Genomic DNA, 14887 nt, shown 5'->3' with positions numbered 1-14887 from the left:
TGCAGCCCCCTCCCCTCAGCCCCTGTGCTCTGTGCCACCCTGGAGCCCCCTTCTGCCTCTCAGCAGTCCCCAGTGACACCTGCAGCCCCCTCCCCAGCCCCTGGTGACACCCTGGAGCCCCCCTTTGCTCCCAAAGGCCCCTTCTATCTCTCTGCAGCCCCCAATGTCACCCTGCAGCCCCCAGTGATGCCTGCAGCCCCCTCCCCTCAGCCCCTGTGCTCTGTGCCACCCTGGAGCCCCCCTTTGCTCCCAAAGGCCCCTTCTGTCTCTCAGCAGCCCCCTCCCCAGCCCCTGGTGTCACCCTGCAGCCCCCTCCCCTTGGCCCCCGTGCTCTGTGCCCCCCTGGAGCCCCCCTTTGCTCCTAAAGCCCCCTTCTGCCTCTCAGCAGCCCCCAATGTCACCCTGCAGCCCCCAGTGACGCCTGCAGCCCCCTCCCCAGCCCCTGGTGTCACCCTGCAGCCCCCTCCCCTCAGCCCCTGTGCTCTGTGCCACCCTGGAGCCCCCTTCTGCCTCTCAGCAGCCCCCAGTGACACCTGCAGCCCCCTCCCCTTGGCCCCCATGCTCTGTGCCCCCCTGGAGCCCCCCTTTGCTCCTAAAGCCCCCTTCTGCCTCTCAGCAGCCCCCAATGTCACCCTGCAGCCCCCAGTGACGCCTGCAGCCCCCTCCCCAGCCCCTGGTGTCACCCTCCAGCCCCCTCCCCTCAGCCCCTGTGCTCTGTGCCACCCTGGAGCCCCCTTCTGCCTCTCAGCAGCCCCCAGTGACATCTGCAGCCCCCTCCCCAGCCCCTGGTATCACCCTGCAGCCCCCTCCCCTTGGCCTCCATGCTCTGTGCCCCCCTGGAGCCCCCCTTTGCTCCTAAAGCCCCCTTCTGCCTCTCAGCAGTCCCCAGTGACACCTGCAGCCCCCTCCCCAGTCCCTGGTGACACCCTGGAGCCCCCCTTTGCTCCTCAAGGCCACTTCTGCCTCTCAGCTGTCCCATGTAACCCTGCAGCCCCCAGTGACACCTGCAGTCCCCTCCCCTCGGCCCCCAGCCCTGGTGACCCCCTGCAGCCCCCTCCCCTCCTGCTGGGAGTCACAGGTGGGCAGTGGGGGGGAGTGAGGGATGGGGCAGGGGTGGGATGGGCTCCAAGTTGGAGCAGGGGTGAGGGGTGAAGAAGGGGACAAGAGGGCTGAGGGGAGGAGGCGAGGCTCAGGATGGGGCACTCCATTTCTTGCAGACCAAAGCTGCAGCAAAACCACCCTCTGTTGGGCAGTGCCAAACACCTCCTGCAAACTGCCACCAGGAACCTGAGTTTGGTTTCCCAGGGAAAAGGGCTGGCGTTGGTGTTCAGGGGTCTGTGCCCCTGAGTCACCTTCTGCCTCCTTAATTGGCAAATGGGGCAGGATTTCTCCCTGGCAAAAGCTGCAAGGAACTGTAGCTTTGGCTGGCCTAGCACGGCCAGCTTTATTCTCTAAACTTGTCCCAAGACACTCAAGTCGAAGGCTCTCCTTCCTGTGGTCAAGAGCCCCTTCTGTTTTCCTCAGACCTCACTACAGGGTCAGAACGTGCTCAGCAACACCCCAAACTCCTATAAATTTCTCCCATCACTGAAGGGGCCATGCCTCCTCCCCCATCCCATGCCAGCCCCCACTAACCCCACCCCAGCTCCCCTTTTTGGGGGAAGCAAATGACAGAGGAGACAACAACATAGGAGGCAGAGACAGACCCTTTATGGGAATCATGCTGGGAAAGCCCAGCAGGCAGGGCCCCCTTGGCTGGGGCAGGGGTTACGAGGGTCTGGGGGCTCAGGAGGATGTTGGTGGGTGGTGGGAGGCTCAGCTGCGCTCCTCCAGGCTCAGCCGGTCGAACAGGTACTCGCCGAGGCCGGACGGGGACCCCCCGGGCCCCCCGCCGTTGAGGCGGCGCAGGTTGGTGGCGTGGTCACCCAGCGCCTTGATGGCCTTCACCTGCTCGTCCAGGTAGTGGGACTCCAGGAAGTCACAGAGCTGCGGGACAGAGGGGTGTCAGGCAGGGCCGAGGGTCTGGGGGAGGCGATGGACCCCCAGGAGCAGCAGGAGATCCCAAAAACTCCCGTGGAGGAGGGAAGGGAGGGAAGGGAGAGAGAGCCTCTGTCCTGGGTGGGGGGCCGTTTTTGGGTGTGGGGACCCCCAAAAAAAATACTCACCCTACAGCCATGGCTGTAGCCCTCCCCCTCACCCCAGAGGGGTCACAGAGACGACCCCCCCCCCCCCCCCCCCACATCGGGGAGTGGAACCGCGGGATTCCCCCTTCTGGGTCCCCGGGGTGATCCCGAGGCACAGGCTGGGAAAAGGGAGGAACTGGGAGCTGGGGAGGGGGGCTCAGACCCTTGAGGAGGAGGGGGATGAAGGCCAAAGCCGGGGCAGCACTCACGTGGGGGTCTCCCTTCTCGGCAGCCAGGGCGTGCAGCTCCAGCAGCGCCTGGTTCACCGACTTCTCCAGCTGCAGCGCCGCCTCCACCGCCTCCAGCGCCGAGCCCCAGGTGTCCCGCTCCGGCTTCTGCGGGGCAGGACGGTCACCTGGAGGGGCCCGGGTAGCCCAGGGCCAGCCGCAGCCCCCCTCGCCCCCCACACGCACCTTGATGTCTTGCAGCAGGACGCGGCCGCCGCGGTTGGTCTGGAAGCGCAGCAGCCCCTCGGCGTGCTCCCGCTCCTCCCGCGACTGCTCCAGGAAGAACCGCGACAGTCGCGACAGCGCCACGTCGTCCCTCTCGAAGTAGAACCCCTACGAGAGAGAGGGGAGGGAGGAGAGGTCAGGGGGAGTCTCCCAGGGCCCCTCCCCACCCCGCAAATTCCTCGGATTCCGCCCTCCCGAGCGGCGCCGCACCCCCCCTCCAACAGCGGGAGGGGATTTTGGGGCGCAGGAAGGGGGTCCCCCAACGCCGGGGGTGCCGAGCCCCCCTACCATGGACAGGTAGACGTAGGAGGCGTAGAGCTCCATGTTGACCATGCGGTTGACGGCGGCCTCGCAGTCGCGGTGGTAATTCTGGCGGATCTGGGACTCCATAGCGGCACGGACGGACGGACGGAGCGGGAGCGGCGGGACGGACGGATGGACGGCCGGGATGGACGGATGGAGGGAGCGCCGCGAGCAGCCGGTTCCGTTCAAGCACTGTTGAAGCGAGAACGCGGCTGCGGCCGCTCAACGTCCGCCGGGGGCTTTATGGCCCTTCCGCGCCGCGGGGCGGAGAAAAGGGGGCGCGCCCCCCGCGCTCGCCCCTCCGGAAGGAGCCGGGTGGCCTTGGCCCTTGTCCCCGTTGGTCACACGGCCCCACAGTCAGCATGACGGGGCAGGATCCTGGGGGGATGGGGGTTCCACCCCACCTTTGTGTCGCCCCCAGGAGCAGGGCAGCCAGGGGCGGGGGGGCTGGGGCAGAGCCGCAGTTCACCGCTGGCCTGGGGGACACTGGGGGGCTGGGGGGCGGTTTTGGAGTGTCCCGGCGGGTCCTGGGGTGCCGTTAACTCCCGTTAATCGGAGTTTAGTGGGCTGTAGGGTGCGGAAGGAGCTGACTCAGCGCCGGGACCATAAAAGAGGAACTTGGCAGCGCTGACTCCGCGTTTCCGCCTTCCCGGGACTGGGGCGAACTGGGGGGGACTGGTTGGAACTGGGAGCCCCCCCCTCCTCCCTGGGGTCCCCGCAGGTCCAGGGGGACCCGGCTCGGCTCGGCCCCCAGGGCCAAGTAGGGGATCAGCTGCCCCACACACCGGGCGGGACCACCCGCCAAAGCCACCCCAAAATTCCTCCGGCGCTGGATCCAGAGGCTGCGCTGCAGGAGCGACACGGCCCGTGGGTAAGGGTCCAGATGTGGGACCCCCACTCCAACACCCCCCCCACGGCCGCTCAGTGAACCTCGAGATCGGGACCCCCTCCCCCGCACACACGGACCCCAAATGGCCCTGCGAGAGGGGGCGGTTGAAGGACTCCTCCCCCATCAACCAGGACCCCCAGCCCCCGAGATGTTGTTGAACAAAAGGGGCAGGGGCCCCTGAGCCCCCCGAAAACGGTCCCGCAGCCGCCCCCCGCACAAGCCACGTGGGAAAAGGGAAAGCGAAAGCGGCACTACCCCCCAACCCCCCCCCCAATTCTTGTCCCCCCCTTCCCCCATCCGCACCCCGAGATCCCCCGAGGCTCCCCGAGGTTTTTGGGGGGGGGACACGCCCACGAAGCATCGCGTTCGCCTTTTCTTTTATTTCATCGAAATTCCCGAGATACAAAAACCAAGGTACAAAAAAAGAGAAGAAAAATCCACTACGGAGATGAGCGATGGGGGGGGGGGGGGGGGGGGGAAAGGCGGGGCCCACCCATTTGGGGGAGGGGCGGTTCCCCATGACGTCACCGCCGAGAGCACCGTGGGGGGTGGGGGAAGGGGTCACTTTCCGCCCCCCCCCCCCCCCGCCTCGGGGACACGGGGGGGACCTCCAAAACCGGGGGGGGGGTTGGGGGTTTGAGGGGGTGTAAACGGGGGGTGTGCCCCCCCCCCCCCCCCCCGCCCTGAGAGCCCCCCCCCCCCGGAAGGGGGGTATTGCACCTGGGGGGGCCCTTTCTGGGGGACGGAGACCCCCAATAAATACTCACCCTACAGCCATGGCTGTAACCCTCCCCCCCCACCCCCCAGGTCATTCTGGGAGGGTCACAGAGACACCCCACCCCCCCCAGCCACCCCCACATCTGGGGTGCAACCGCAGGATCCCCCCATCCCCCCCGCACTTGAAGCACCACAAGTCCTGGGGTCAACCGAGGGCAGGGCAGGCCTGGGGGGTGTCCCCACCCCCCAAATCCCCCCCAGATCCCAGCTGTGACCTCTGGGAAGGGCTGGGGGGGGGCTGGGGGAGGGAGGGGTGAGTTTCCCCCCAGGCCCCCCCAGCTCGACCACCACCCTAAAATCCAGGTGAGCGAGTGGTGTGGGTTAAAGACCCCCCTGGTCCTGGGGGTCAGCACCATCCCTGCCGGCAGGGCCAGTCCGGGGAGGGGTCCCGGGGGTCCCTGGGGGGGGGACAGAACGTGGCCCCCCCCCCCCCCCCAGAGTCTAGGACATCTTCCAGATGGTCAGTGAGGCCGTGAGGACACCAGCGGCGAAGATGGTGATCGTCTGCCAGGTGGGGGTCCCAAAGTGGGACAGGAGCCCTTCCTGGGGGGGGGACACAAGGGGGGCAAGGTCAGCACCCCGTGCTGGGGGGTCCCAAACTTCCCCCCAGAACAACCAGCCCAGGGCAGCCAGGAAAGAGGGGAGGATTTGGGATAAATCTGGGGTAAATTTGGGGTAAAAGGGAACATTGGGAAGATTCCCAAACAGGGGCTCAGCCCCCCTGAGAAATAGGGGGGTTTGGGGGTGTTAGGGGGGGGTCAGGGGCTTGGCCCCCCGAGGAATGGGGGTTAGGGAGGGGTCAGGGGCTTGGCCCCCCAAAGAATGGGGTGTTAGGGAGGGGTCAGGGGCACAGCCCCCCGAGGAATGGGGTTTTGGGGTACAAGAGGGTGTTAGAAAGGGGTCAGGGGCTTGGCCCCCTGAGGAATGGGGGGTTAGGGAGGGGTCAGGGGCTTGGCTCCCCAAGGAACGGGGGGTTTGGGGTACAAGAGGGTGTTAGAAAGGGGTCAGGGGCTTGGCCCCCTGAGGAATGGGGGGTTTGGGGTACAAGAGGGTGTTAGAAAGGGGTCAGGGGCTTGGCCCCCCAAGGAATGGGGGGTTAGGGAGGGGTCAGGGGCTTGGCCCCCCGAGGAATGGGGGGTTAGGGAGGGGCCAGGGGCACAGCCCCCCGAGGAATGGGGCTCTGGGGTCTCACCCATCCGCCCTGGGCCTGGATCCAGGCAAGCACGTGCTCCTGCAGGTACTCCATGGTCCAGCGCAGGATGGTCTGCACCAGCTCTGGGACCTTGGTGCACAGAGCCTGCCGGCAGCAGCGGGGGCTCAGAGGGGCTCAGGGGGGCCCCGAGAGGGCCTTTGGGGGGCTCCACACCCACCTTGAGCACCAGCTTGCAGGCAAAGTAGAAGAGGGCGACCACGCGGCCCCAGTTGAAGGTGCCGTCGGCGAACATCTCCTTGGCCACGCGGAAGAACAGCTTTTTGGGGGCGTCACAGCCCACCTGCTCGATCATCCTGGGGCAGGGGACAGCGGGCACGGTCAGGCGGGCCCGGGGCACGCCAGGGGCACCCCGGGGAGCGGCAGCTGCCCACCTCTGCAGCTCCATGTTGCTGTCGAGCTCGTCGCCGATGCGCCGCAGGCACTCGCTGAGGCGTTTGGTGTCGGGGCTGCTGGGCTGGGGCTGGCCCAGCTCGGCCTCGCTCAGCGCCACGGCCTGGGGGTCCCCGCAGCGCTGCACGCGGTCCCGCACGAACCTGGGACCCCCGGTGCTCTGGGTGACCCCCCCGGCTCGGGGGACCCCGGCCCTCTATCCCACTTGCGGCCCAAGTCCTTCCCTCCAGGGCCACGCCTGGAGCTCAAGGTCCAGGACCCTCTCAAGCCCCCCTGATGTCCCCCGAGTCCCCCCTGTGTCACCCCGGGATGCTCTCATGTCCCCCTAATTTCCCCCTCACTTCCCGTGTCCCCACAGCTCTGCATCCTCTCAAGCCCCCCGACAAATTTTGAGTTCCCCCCGCACACTGTGTCCCCCCAGAATCCCCACAAGTCCCCCAGTCCCCTCCTCCCAGTCCCCAGTCCCCCCTACACCCTGTGTCCCCAAATCCCCTCCGAGTCCCAAGTCCCCCGCCGCACCCCGTGTCCCCCCAAGTCCCCTCCCAGTCCCAAGTCCTTCCTGTGTCCTCCCTTGTCTCCCTGCACCCTGTGTCCCCAAGTCCCCTCCCAGTCCCAAGTCCTTCCTGTGTCCCCCTTGTCCCCCCGCACCCTGTGTCCCCAACTCCCGTCCCAGTCCCAAGTCCCCCCCGCACCCCGTGTCCCCCCTTGTCCCTCTGCTCCCTGTGTCCCCAACTCCCGTCCCAGTCCCAAGTCCTTCCTGTGTCACCCAGGTCCCCCCCGCTCCCCGTGTCCCCAGAGTTCCCCCCTTGTCCCTCCCAGTCCCAAGTCCCCTCCCGGGTCCCCAAGCCGCCCCTTGTCCCCCGGCCCCGCCCGTTCTCCCGCCGCTCCCGCTTCCCTACTCACGCCCGCAGCAGGATCGCCCCGGTCTGCATGATCTGGTCCGAGGAGGCCCCTGCGGACAGCGGGGCGCTCACCGGGCAGCAGCGGCCGCCGACCGACCCCAGCCGCCGCCGCCGCCGCCGCCTCCCCGGGCCGCACAGGCCGCGCCCCGCCGCGGGTCCCGCCGGTGCCCCCACTCACCACCGCCCCCTGGGGGCGGGGCGGGCTCGCCGCCGCCGGCCCCGGGATCGGCCCCGGGATCGCCGCCGCCGCCGCCGCCTCCTCCGCCGCCGCCGCCCCGCTGGGCCGAAGCCGCCGCCGCCGCCATCGCGCCCGGAACACGTGGGGCCCGCCGCCGTCACGTGACACCGGCGGGGGGCCCCGCGTCACGTGAACGGAGCGGAGTCCGCACATGGGCGGGGCAGAGGCCGCGCCTATGGCCGCGCCCCCTCCCGCAGCGGCTCCGCCCCCTGGCCCGTCACTCATTTCCCGGTCCCGCCCCCTCCCGGTTTCGGTCCCGCCCCCGCAGCATCCCCCGGGACCCCCGGGGTCACCGCCCACCCCCAGGGGTCACACCGGGGCTCACGGCCCCGTTCCCAGGGGTCACACCGGTGCTCACACCGGGGCTCACGGCCCCCGCTGTCCACGGGGGTCCCGGGGCGACGCCCCCGCGGCGCTTCCGCTGCCCCCGGCGCTTCCCGCGGGTCCCGAGGCGGCGGCGCCGGGCGGGGCGGGAGGGGAACGGGGCCCGGGGACGGCTCGGGCTCGGGGTGGGCTCTGAGTCCGTGCGGGTGCGACCCCCGAGCAGACATGAGCCCCAAAAGCTGCCTGGGCTGCACCAAGTGCTTCCTCTTCCTCCTCAACCTCTTCTTCTTCGTGAGTGGGGCTGGGGGGACTTGGGGGGCAGGGGGAGATGGGGAAACTTGAGAGGACCCGGGGGGGGCAACAGCCTCCCAGTGCTGGGGGGCACTGGGGGTCCCCCATTTCCTGACCTGGGCTCCCCCCCCAGTTCCTGGGCATCCTCCTCCTCGCCTTCAGCTTTTGGGTCCTGTTCGACCGGCAGAGCTTCGCCGCCGTGCTGGGTAAGGCACCCCTCAAGAGGGGGATACCCCGGGAGAGGCGGCACCCCCAGAGGGCCGGGAGGGTCCCTCACGCCCCCCTCCCGTGTCCCCAGGGTCGCCGCTGGTCAGCCTGAGGTTCTGCTCTTATGGCTTCTCGGGGGTCGGCATGGCCACCATGCTCCTGGGCTTCCTGGGGTGTCTGGGGGCCCTCAAGGAGGTCAAGGCCATGCTGGGGCTGGTGAGTCGGGGGGCTGGGGGGGTCGGGGGGGCTCACGGAACCGGGAGGGTGTGGGGTGTCTGTGCTGCAACTTCCTGGGGCGACCGCAGGGACACGTGGTGCCACCACATCCTGCCCCGGGGACAGCAGCAGGGAGGGGGGCACCCCTCTGAGCTGCCCCCGCTGCTGCAGAGGGGTGGGGGGGGGCAGGTCTGGCTGACCCCCACCCCCCTCTTTGTCCCCACAGTATTTCGGGTTGCTGCTGCTGCTCTTCGCTGCCCAGATCACGGTGGCCATCATCGTCTACACGCAGCGCGCCGCTGTGAGTGCGGGGGCCCAGCCCAGCTGGGGGGGACCCCGGGGCTCGGGGGGACCCGGGGCTCGGGGGGCGAGGCTGTGCTGATCCCTGTCCCCAGCTGGCTACAAAGGTGGCCACCTACGCAGAGGAGCTTATCCGGGCCTACCCGGCCCAGGGACCACCTGGGGACCCCCACGAGAGCTGGGACGCTGTCCAGCAGCAGGTGAGACACCCCCTCCAGAAAGAGCCCAGGACCACCCCACGGCCACCACACTGACCTCCTGCCCCCCGCCCCAGCTCGGCTGCTGTGGCTGGAAGGGACCCCAGGACTGGGACCAGCACGATGACACCACAAGGGATGGGGACAGGGCTGGGGCCATCGCCTGCTCCTGCCTCAGGGCACCCAACAGCACCCACAAGAGCCCGTGGGTGCTCCCTCACGGCCGCTGCCCCATGGCTGCCCCCCAGGACATCTTCCCCACGGTGAGGCACGGGGGAATCGGGGGTCCTGGAGCTCCATGGGGGGCTCCAAGTGACCCCCAGTTGTCACCCCAGGGCTGCAAGGAGAGAGTCCAGAGCTGGCTGGCCGAAAACCTGGTCACCATCGTGGGGGTTTGCATCGGCATCGGCCTGGGGGAGGTAGGGGGGATGCCCTGGGGCGGGGGGCTGAGCTGGGGGGGCCTGGGGGTGCTCGGAAGGCTGTGGGACCATAAGTAGGGTGGGCTGGGAGGGCAGGGAGGGTTCAGGGGAGGGTCCTAGGGGATTCAGGGTGGCCAGAAGGATCGGTGGGGGTTCAGGATGGTCGGGAGGGGGGTCAGGGGTCCGAGGGGCTCCGGGGGGGCTGATCCTGCTCTCTGCTCGCAGCTCTCCCTGCTGATGCTGTCGATGTTCCTGCTCCGGAACCTGGACTCCCGCTACGAGAAGCTGCTGCGGGGGCTCTGAGGAGGCCGGGGTGGTGTGGGGGGGAGCGCGGAGGACTTTTTCCTTCAATAAAAGCCGTTGGGAAGCAGCGGAACCGAGACGGGACCGGGACGGCACCGGGAACGCGCGGCCCGCGTGGAGCAGCGGGGCCACGCCCCTTCCCTCTGTCCACGCCCCTTGCTCCGCCCCTTTCTCTCAGGGCGGGAAGGGCTCGCGCCAGGCCCCGCCCCTCCGCCGTGAGGCGATTTCCCCCTCCCCGACTCCCCCTGAACCCCACGGCGCTCCCGGGACCCCCGAGACCCTCGACACCCCCGGCTGCGCCCCGGGGCAGCGGCGGCACCCCCGGAGCACCCCCTAGAACCATGGCTGCAGAGGTTCCCTGCGTCCCGGGCGCCGGCATCCCCCTGCCAGGTGCGGGCACCATGAGGGAGCGGGGTGGGGGGTGAGGCGCCGGGCCCCTCCATAACGCGTGTACCCCCCTCAGCCCCTGCCGAGAGCGGCTGCTCGGACGAGTTTGCCCTGGACTGCACCTTTGCCGCCTGCGACCCCGAGCGTACAGGTAGCCAAAGCCCCTGGGGCCATGGTGGCCGCAGCCAAACTGAAGTGGTCCCCACCATCCCTGAGCCCTCCGTCCATCCGCACAGGGCTGGTGCAGCCGCAGCGGGTGGTGGAGTACGTGGCAGCGATGACCGGGCACAGCGGGCACGACGGGCAGCTGCAGGCACTGCAGCGGGCGCTGGACCCCGCGGCCGCGGGCACGGCACTGGACTGGAGCCGGTTCCGCAGCGCCATGGGTGCCTGGATCGCAGCGTGCCGGCAGGACGGGTCAGTGCCCAGAGGCGTGGGCATAGCGCCTGGTGCCAGCCGGACCAGTCAGTGGTGCTGACCCACGGCTCCGTGTGTGCAGGGCCGAGGAGCAGGATGTGGCCACTGGTGACACTGGAGCGGTGCTAGCAGGTGGGCGTTGGCACAGGAAAAGGGAGTCGGGGTGGCCCCGATGGGGACGCAAACATACAGCCCGCTGTGTCCCGTCCCGCAGAGGACGAAGGACATGCATCCCCAGCCGCCGCCCTGGTCCAGGGTGACAACACGGATGTCACCAGCCCGTAAGTGCCCGCTGTAGGGACACCCCGCCGTCCCTGGCCATGCTCCCAGGAGCACGCCAGGACCAGTGGGACTCCCCAGCAGTGCCGAGGCCGCAGGTCTGCGGAGCCGTGCCCGGCAGCTGGCCGCCCAGAATGCCAAACTGCAGCGGGATGCCGAGCTGGCCGAGGAGCAAAACGCCCGCCTGGCCGAGGAGATTGCGCAGCTCCAGGCGCAGCTGCGAAGGTGCTCCCGAGGGGCTCCCAGGCACGGGGTCTGGATCTGTGTCCTGGGAAGGCTGAAGCGCCGTTTACCTCTGGCAGCAGCCGGCAGTCGCTGGAGCAGGCCAGGGTGGCCGTGGAGGAGCTGGACGACATGAAGGCCGTGGTGAAGCGGCTGGAGGAGGAGAACACCGAGCTCCGGCGGCAGGCACGGCACGCGGTGAGAGGCTGAGCTGAGGTGCCATGTGGTGTCACGCTGTCACGCAGTGTCCCCTCACGGCCATGCCCTCTGTCCTCAGGAGAAGGAGCAGCGCAGCCTGTGCTCACGGGCCGACGGCCTACAGGAGGAGGTGAGCCTGGCACTGGGGGCTGCCCCAGCGGGGCAGTGCCACAGGGAACCCCAGCCCCGTTTCACCCCTGGCAGAATCAGCGGCTCCTCACTGAGAGCCAGGGACTGCGGGAGCAGATCCAGGTGCAGACGGCTCGGATGGCCAGCCTGGAGGTGAGCAATGGCACGGTGGCCATGGTGCTGGGGGCTGTGTTGGACAGTGACACGAGTCCCTGTCCCTGTCCCTCTGCCCAGGCCCAGCTCTGCCGTGACAGTGCCCTGCTCTCTGCCCGGGATGCAGCCCTTGCCCAGGTGAGCGCTGCCCAGTGACACTGCTGTCACAGTGACCTCAGCTGTCACCAGGGCCACCCCCAGCCCTGTCCCACGGCCCCTCACATCCAGGCCCTGTCCTACAGGCAGGGCAGCGGGCACAGGACCTGACAGCAGCACTGGAGGAGTACGAGCGGATGGTGCAGGTACAGCATGTCTGCCCTCGGTGTGGGCCCAGACAGCGGCCACAGAGCCCCTGGGCCACAGCAGAGCCCCACGGTGGCCCCTCTCTGTGTGGGGGCCAAGGACCCAGGGTGACACCCCCTTCTCCCCCACAGGAATTGCGCCTGGAGACAACGCGGCTGCGGCAGCAGCTGGGCCAGATGCGGGACGCCTGGGCCATGTAGGGGATGGGGGTGGGGGATGTCCTCCGGAGCCTTCACCCTGGCACCCTCACCCTCCTCCACCTCCCACAGGCGCCCGTGGTGCCCACGCAGCCAGCTGGACCTCCAGGACATGGCCACGGCGAGTCCGGTAAGAGTGGGCTCGGGGGGACCTGCAGGGCCACCCCAGCCACTGACTGACCCCGAAGCTCTGCCCAGGACACGGGGGACAAGGAGGAGGAGGAGAACACAGAGACAGCGCTGTCTGCACGAGGAGGCCTGATGGGGAGGACTGAGGAGCTGGCCAGGGAGGGGGCCTCCCAGGCGCCGCTGTCACCGCGGGCTCCACTGTCACCGTGGGCTCTGGCGCTGCTGGCGCTGCTGGCCCTGCTCTACCTCTTGCCCCGCCAGTGGCCTCAGCCCCAGCTGCGCCACCGGAGCCCCCCGCCCCTGTGAGACCCCCAGTAAAGGCTGTTTGGCCAGTGCTGAGTCCGTCCCGGTCTGTACCAGTTCCCCCAAACGCTCGTCCCAGTCCACCCAGCCCACTCAAGCAGGGTCAGAGCCGGCGTGTCAGCATCAGCTTTATGGGCACCACACGGGGCCAGGCTGGGCCCCCTCGTCTCTCCGTGGCTCTGGGAGGTCCCGGTGTAGCCCCCAGGGGCTTCCAGCAGGGAGCTGGGGGGTCCCTGTCTCTCACCAGTGGCTCAGGCCAGCCTGGACAGGGGCAGAGGGTGAGGGCCTGATGATCCAGGGGCCCCTCAGGGCATTCCCAGTCATCCCAGTATGCAGGAGCCCTCCCAGTACCTGTGTCTGTCCCCAGGTACCGCCCGGCCACTCAGGTCCCGTCCTGCTCCAGTCTCGGGGGTCCCTGTGAGGGCTGGGGGGGGCTGAGGGGAATGACCTCCCAGTGCCCCCCAGTGCTCCCAGTGACCCCAAGACAGCCACCCGTGCTCCCAGCGTCCCCAGGACAGCCAGCACCCCCAGTGTCCCCAGTGTCCCCAACACACACAGCACCCCCAGTGTCCCCCATGCCCTCACCACCCTCTCCAGTGTCCCCAGCGCCCTCCAGTGGCCCCAGTGTCCCCACCTGGGCACAGGGTCTCCTCCACAGTGCCCAGACTGCCGCCACCAGGCCCAGGGCCCCCCCAACTCCCCCCAGCAGCACCAGCCCGTGTCCAGCGGGGCTGGGGGGGCCCTGCCTGGCCCCCAAGGTCCCCTCGTGCCGCAGAGCTGGGCTGCTCATCGCCGGGCCTGGGGAGAGATGGGGGTCAGCAGCTGCCCTGGGGGGGTTATGGGGGTCTCCCGGGGGTCCCGGGGGGTACCTGGGTGACAGCGCAAGCGGGCACAGCCGGGGAAGTGGGGGGGTCTCCCTTGCAGCCCTGCCAGGTGCTGCGCCAAGGTTTCCAGTAGCTGTGACACGTTCACCCTCTCCAACCGGACACAGCCCTGGGGGTCCTGGGGAGATGTCACAGGAGCCCCCCCGGGGGACCCCAGACCCCTTCTGAACCACCCTGGGAAATCCAGAAATGCCCCAGAGCTCCTGCACCCCTCCAAGACCCCCAGAGTTACCATGGACACCTCAGGGAACCCCCAGACTCCTGTGGCATCCCCAGAGCCCCCCAGGAGCCCCAGAGTTACCATGGACACCTCAGGGAACCCCCAGACCCCTGTGGGGTCCCCACAGCCCCCCAAGACCCCCAGAGTTACCATGGACACCTCAGGGAACCCCCAGACTCCTGTGGCATCCCCAGAGCCCCCCAGGAGCCCCAGAGTTACCATGGACACCTCAGGGAACCCCTAGACTCCTGTGTGAACCCCACAGCCCCCCAAGACCCCCAGAGTTACCATGGACACCTCAGGGAACCCCTAGACCCCTGTGTGGACCCCACAGCCCCCAAGACCCCCAGAGTTACCATGGACACCTCAGGGAACCCCCAGACCCCTGTGGGGTCCCCACAGCTCCTCAGGCCCCCCGACTCACCTTGGCCTCCCCAGGACCACCCAGAGCCCCCCCACTTCCCCCCTTTCCAGGACCCCCAGCCCCCTCGGAGCCCCCCCGGGGACCCCCACCCACCTGGATGTGACACTCTGCCACGAAGTGGAGCTGGGCAAGGAGGGTCCTGAGCAGGGGGGCCAACTCCTTCCCTGCCACCCCCAGCATCCGCTGCAGAGCCAGCGCCCCAAAGTGAAGCCCCCAGAGATCAGAGCAGGCGCTGTCCTGGGGGGGCCAGGGCAGGTCGGGATTTGGGGGGGTCAGGCGTCTCAGGGGGGCAGGAACAGGGAGGGATTTGGGGGGGCACACGTGGGATTGGGGGGGTCTCGCTCACCGGCTCCAGGTTGCTGGGCATCGTCACGGGGTAGTCAAGGAGCAGCCAGGGGATCTGTGGGAGGGGTCAGGCGGTCCCCAAAACTGAGGGGGGCGCTCAGGGGGTCCCCAGCGACCCTTTGAGGGTGAAGGGGTGCAGTCAGGGGGTTTTCAGGACCCTTCCCTGAATGAAGGAATTGGGGGGGGGGGCAGGGGGGAATCTTTTGGGTCTCGGGGGAATCCGGGGGGTCCCGGAGGTCGGGGGGGCATACTGGGGTGCGGGGAGGGGGTCCTGAGGGCGGGGGTCTCACCAGGTTGTTCAGGTGGGCGCTGAAGGTGCTGCTGATGGGGTTAAAGTCAAAGGAGCAGCAGTTGCCGAGGGTGGGCAGGGCCAGGAGCAGCAGGAGCGGCGGCACCTGGGGGGGCACCGGGGGGCTCTCACGGGGGTCCCGAGGGGCTCCCGCGGGGGTCCCAGAGGGTGACATTGCGGGGGGGGTGCGGGGGTTCCCCACTTACCAGAGCAGAGTAAGGGGGGGACACGTCCATGGCGGTGCCGAGCTGGGGACGGCGCACGGGGACCCGCGAGTGCTCCCGGAGCCCCCCCGGGACCCCCCCGGGACCCCCCCGGGACCCCCTCGGGACCCCTCGGGCCGCAGCGGAGCCGCCGCCGAAAGCGAAAGTGGGAGCGGGCCGGGAGGGGGCCCAGGAAACCCG

The 14887-nt window shown here is 69.1% G+C and overlaps 5 protein-coding genes across 7 annotated transcripts; 2 read left to right on the top strand and 3 right to left on the bottom strand.

The window, feature by feature from the left end:
- Positions 1–1694: 1694 nt before the first annotated feature.
- On the bottom strand, positions 1695–3280 carry LOC311166110 (ferritin heavy chain A-like). The gene is made up of 4 exons (XM_084227589.1): positions 2924–3280; positions 2597–2743; positions 2393–2518; positions 1695–1986 (listed from the first exon to the last, which is right to left on the bottom strand). The coding sequence occupies exons 1-4, from the start codon at positions 3023–3025 to the stop codon at positions 1816–1818; spliced, it is 546 nt and encodes a 181-aa protein (XP_084083715.1). The 5' UTR covers positions 3026–3280; the 3' UTR covers positions 1695–1815.
- Positions 3281–4698: 1418 nt separating this feature from the next.
- On the bottom strand, positions 4699–7448 carry BAX (BCL2 associated X, apoptosis regulator). The gene is made up of 6 exons (XM_084227582.1): positions 7288–7448; positions 7111–7159; positions 6189–6350; positions 5975–6110; positions 5797–5901; positions 4699–5147 (listed from the first exon to the last, which is right to left on the bottom strand). Exons 1-6 carry the CDS (start codon positions 7412–7414, stop codon positions 5046–5048), a joined length of 681 nt encoding a protein of 226 aa, XP_084083708.1. The 5' UTR covers positions 7415–7448; the 3' UTR covers positions 4699–5045.
- A 392-nt stretch (positions 7449–7840) lies between these two features.
- CD37 (CD37 molecule) lies at positions 7841–9702 on the top strand. The gene is made up of 8 exons (XM_084227587.1): positions 7841–7962; positions 8096–8168; positions 8261–8385; positions 8612–8686; positions 8781–8885; positions 8960–9145; positions 9218–9301; positions 9527–9702. Exons 1-8 carry the CDS (start codon positions 7897–7899, stop codon positions 9602–9604), a joined length of 792 nt encoding a protein of 263 aa, XP_084083713.1. The 5' UTR covers positions 7841–7896; the 3' UTR covers positions 9605–9702.
- Positions 9703–9945: 243 nt separating this feature from the next.
- On the top strand, positions 9946–12324 carry KASH5 (KASH domain containing 5; the record flags this gene model as incomplete). The annotated part of the gene is made up of 14 exons (XM_084227583.1): positions 9946–9994; positions 10068–10142; positions 10228–10408; positions 10491–10530; positions 10613–10689; positions 10772–10912; positions 10990–11107; positions 11187–11237; positions 11312–11389; positions 11471–11527; positions 11632–11691; positions 11824–11888; positions 11962–12019; positions 12088–12324. The coding sequence occupies 14 exons, from the start codon at positions 9946–9948 to the stop codon at positions 12322–12324; spliced, it is 1287 nt and encodes a 428-aa protein (XP_084083709.1).
- A 130-nt stretch (positions 12325–12454) lies between these two features.
- Positions 12455–14762, bottom strand: FLT3LG (fms related receptor tyrosine kinase 3 ligand). 3 transcript variants are annotated; one of them, XM_084227584.1, is made up of 8 exons: positions 14690–14762; positions 14485–14589; positions 14196–14249; positions 13943–14086; positions 13191–13323; positions 12956–13119; positions 12673–12745; positions 12455–12582 (listed from the first exon to the last, which is right to left on the bottom strand). In XM_084227584.1, exons 1-7 carry the CDS (start codon positions 14717–14719, stop codon positions 12704–12706), a joined length of 672 nt encoding a protein of 223 aa, XP_084083710.1. In that variant the 5' UTR covers positions 14720–14762; the 3' UTR covers positions 12455–12582; positions 12673–12703. The 3 variants fall into 3 exon arrangements, with proteins under 3 accessions (XP_084083710.1, XP_084083711.1, XP_084083712.1); XM_084227585.1 differs by having other exon boundaries at positions 13191–13314; XM_084227586.1 differs by having other exon boundaries at positions 13943–14032.
- Between the last annotated feature and the right edge of the window lie 125 nt (positions 14763–14887).

This window comes from Fringilla coelebs (genome assembly GCF_963513975.1).
Source record: "Fringilla coelebs genome assembly, contig: SCAFFOLD_290, whole genome shotgun sequence".
In the NCBI taxonomy this organism is placed as follows: Eukaryota; Metazoa; Chordata; class Aves; order Passeriformes; family Fringillidae; genus Fringilla; species Fringilla coelebs.
This window is presented reverse-complemented; position numbering and strand designations above follow the sequence as displayed.